The sequence below is a fragment of the Mus pahari genome, chromosome 7 (assembly GCF_900095145.1).
Source record: "Mus pahari chromosome 7, PAHARI_EIJ_v1.1, whole genome shotgun sequence".
Taxonomy (NCBI): domain Eukaryota; kingdom Metazoa; phylum Chordata; class Mammalia; order Rodentia; family Muridae; genus Mus; species Mus pahari.
In genome coordinates, this window is record NC_034596.1 from 111,386,670 (window position 1) to 111,389,631 (window position 2,962).

General features: G+C 40.8%; 1 protein-coding gene across 1 annotated transcript in view; it reads right to left on the minus strand.

The window, feature by feature from the left end:
- Positions 1-2,860: 2,860 nt before the first annotated feature.
- The window catches only part of LOC110324938 (60S acidic ribosomal protein P2-like), a 442-nt gene continuing 340 nt past the window's right edge, over positions 2,861-2,962 (minus strand). Inside the window, 1 exon segment of the mRNA XM_021202697.1 lies at positions 2,861-2,962. This exon segment is cut by the window's right edge and continues 7 nt beyond it. Within this exon segment, the coding sequence (XP_021058356.1) occupies positions 2,861-2,962 (102 nt within the window).

Consider the following 2,962-nt stretch of genomic DNA (forward strand, 5'->3'; position numbering starts at 1 on the left):
GAAAACTAAGAAGGAAGACCATCGTGTGGATACTTCATTCCTCCTTAGAATAAGGAACAAAATACCCATGAAAGGATATAGGTACAGAGACAAAATTTTGAGCTAAGATGAAAGGATGGACTATCCAGAGACTACCCCATGCTTTTATTTTTAATTTTTAAATATTTATTATTTTCTTTGTATGTGTGTGCTTGGGGGTATGATGTGCACTGCATTCATGCAGGTATACATAGTGTCCAGAAAAGTGTAACAGATTCTGCTAGAACTGGAGTTACAACAGTTGTAAGCTGCAGTGTGGATGCTGGGAATTGAACCTAGGTCCTTTACAAGAATAGCAAGTGTTCTTAACCCCTGAGCCATCTCTCCAGCCCTCCTAGAAATACATTCAGAAGATTTATAAAGAAGACAGTACATTTCCTGTGCTGTTTTCCCACTCTTCCTACTCCTCAAATCACCCGGATTTACTTTCTCAGCTGTGACTCTATTGGCAATTACAGCATCCCTAAATAACATGCTTACATTGCTACTTCTTGATTTATTTGATTTTAGGCATCATCCACAGCGTCTTCCTTGGCAGATAAAAATGTAATGACTGTTCACCATCTCAGTATGCTTTTATCATTATTTTTAGCCAAGTAAATAATCCATATTTATCTGTTAATTCTATAAGCAGCCCATGTTGCAGAAAGCAGGATTTAGACCAGAATCACCACTTCTTTGTAGCACAGGTTTGTGATTTACTGAAGCTTGTCTCTTTCTTAGAGAAGATATGCTAACATCTGTTCCCCTCAAATGATCTGTCTGTCTTTTAGAGTTTAAATCTCTCCCTGTTCAGTGCTCTTAGTTCTTTACCTAAATTACAATGTTTGACATATTTAACATATTAGAAATAAAGATTGCATGTACAAAATAATAATTGTTGGAACAATTACTCCACTCTATTTTTTTCTACTTGTGCTAATTTTAATTTGTAGTCAATACACAGTGTTTACACGTATTTCGCAATATTTTATCCTTTTATTTTAATTGTCTGTGGAGGCATGTTTCCACTGCCCTTTTCTCAGCCACAGGTTGTAAATAAAATACTACTGGTTATGAAGACCAAATGAACTTTGTTTTTAGAATTTACACTTAATTTTTTTAAGTATTACAAAGCAATCTCTTAAAAAAAAAAAACAAAGGAATTCTATGAGCCAGAAGAATTTCAAATTTACTTAGAGATGACCATTCTTATCTTGTTACATTACAAATGTCAACTGTCTAGTATTCTTAACCAACAGGTGGGGAAGAGGAAAAGCCAGTTCTGTTGTTCACTGAGCCTGCAAAGAAACCAGAAATGTCCGCTTCTTTGTACATCTGCAGGTTCAGCCCCTGCATTCTCTTTGGTTGGTGGTTCAGTCTCTGTGACCCCACCCTGGCCCAGGTTAGTTGACTCTATAGGTCTTTTTGTGGTGTCCTTGACCCCTGCAGCTCACTCAATTCTATATTCCACTCTTCCACAAGACTCCCCGAGCTCCACCTAATGTGGGCTGTGGGTCTGTGTATCTGTTTCTATCAGCTTCTAGATAAAGATTCTCAGGAGCCACTATTTTCTGAGATGGTTGTCAACTTCAATCGCTTTCCTCATTGCTGCTGCCTCCCCATGATCTGACCAACGTGTGCTTGCACCTTCTTAGAGGGTTGCTCTTGTATACCTGGGTCATCTTTTCACTAGCCATTAGCAGTCTAAACGTTTGCTCTTGAGCACGTGCTCATCATTAGTTCCAAGGCAGATGGGAGCTCATCCATGTCCAAGGATGTTCACAGTTCTTTGTTCTCTTGTTGCAATTCTCTGATTTGCTTGTTTTCTTGCTAGAGTCCCATAACTAGTGGGGATTGTGGCTCATGACTTACTTTATTAAGTTCTTGGATGTCTTCCTGATGGTGCTTCCTTGCTTCTGTGGTAAGTGGAGAGCTGTGGTGTACTCATGGGAGTCTCTGCTGTGTGGTCATGCTCTCTTTACCACTCAACTAGGGCTTTAGCATTATTGTGTGCCCTTTCAATTGTGCAGATCCCTATAAGAGCTCCAGGAGCATGGAGAGGTTAGCTCAGCTCTGGACTATCCCACACACATGTTATTCTACACACTCAGCTTCAGTCCCCCTCAGCCATCAGAGGTGGTGATGAGGACCCATGAGATCCAGGTGCTCAGAGGGCTCCCATTCCATGCTCACCTCCTCAGCCAGAAGCCTGATGCTCTCAGTCATGTCCCAGCCCTGGACCTGATGACAACCGGAATGTCAAGCCTCACCTCTGCTCTCTTACATATTCCTACTAGCTGCTGAGCGAACTGGCATGCTCAGGGACTTAGGATAATATGTTCTTCCTGAAAAGTTTTAGACTCCTTTTACACCTTGTGTTCTGAAGTTTTGTAATGATTTGAAGTTAGTAGATAAATTATTTTTATTCTTATTTCTATGTGTGTGTGTGTGTGTATGGGGGTGGCAGGGAGGGGGCACGTAAGTGCAGTGCCTACTGAGGCCAGAAGAAGACATTGAATCCCAGGGAGATGGAGTTAAGAGTCAGCTGTGAGCTGCTCCACGTGGTCACTGGGAACAGATCTAGGATCCTCTGAAAGAGCAGCAAATGCTCTTAACTGCTGAGCTGTCTCTCCAGCCTAGTGTTAGATTCGTAGAGTCTGAAGATTTGTGTTATTAAATTCTAGACTGCTGTTTATTTATGCATGTATCTGTCTGTCTATCATTTATCTACATTACTTGCTTGTTACATACTTGCCTATTTCTCTCTCTCTCTCTTTTTCCTTTTTTCTTTTTTCTTTTTTTTAACATAAGAAGGCTTTATTTGCAGGAGAGCAGGAATTTAATCAAACAAGCCAAATCCCATATCATCATCCTACTCTTCAGACTCCTCCTTCTTCTCATCTTTCTTCTCCTCTGCTGCAGCGGGGGTGGAACTAGCAGC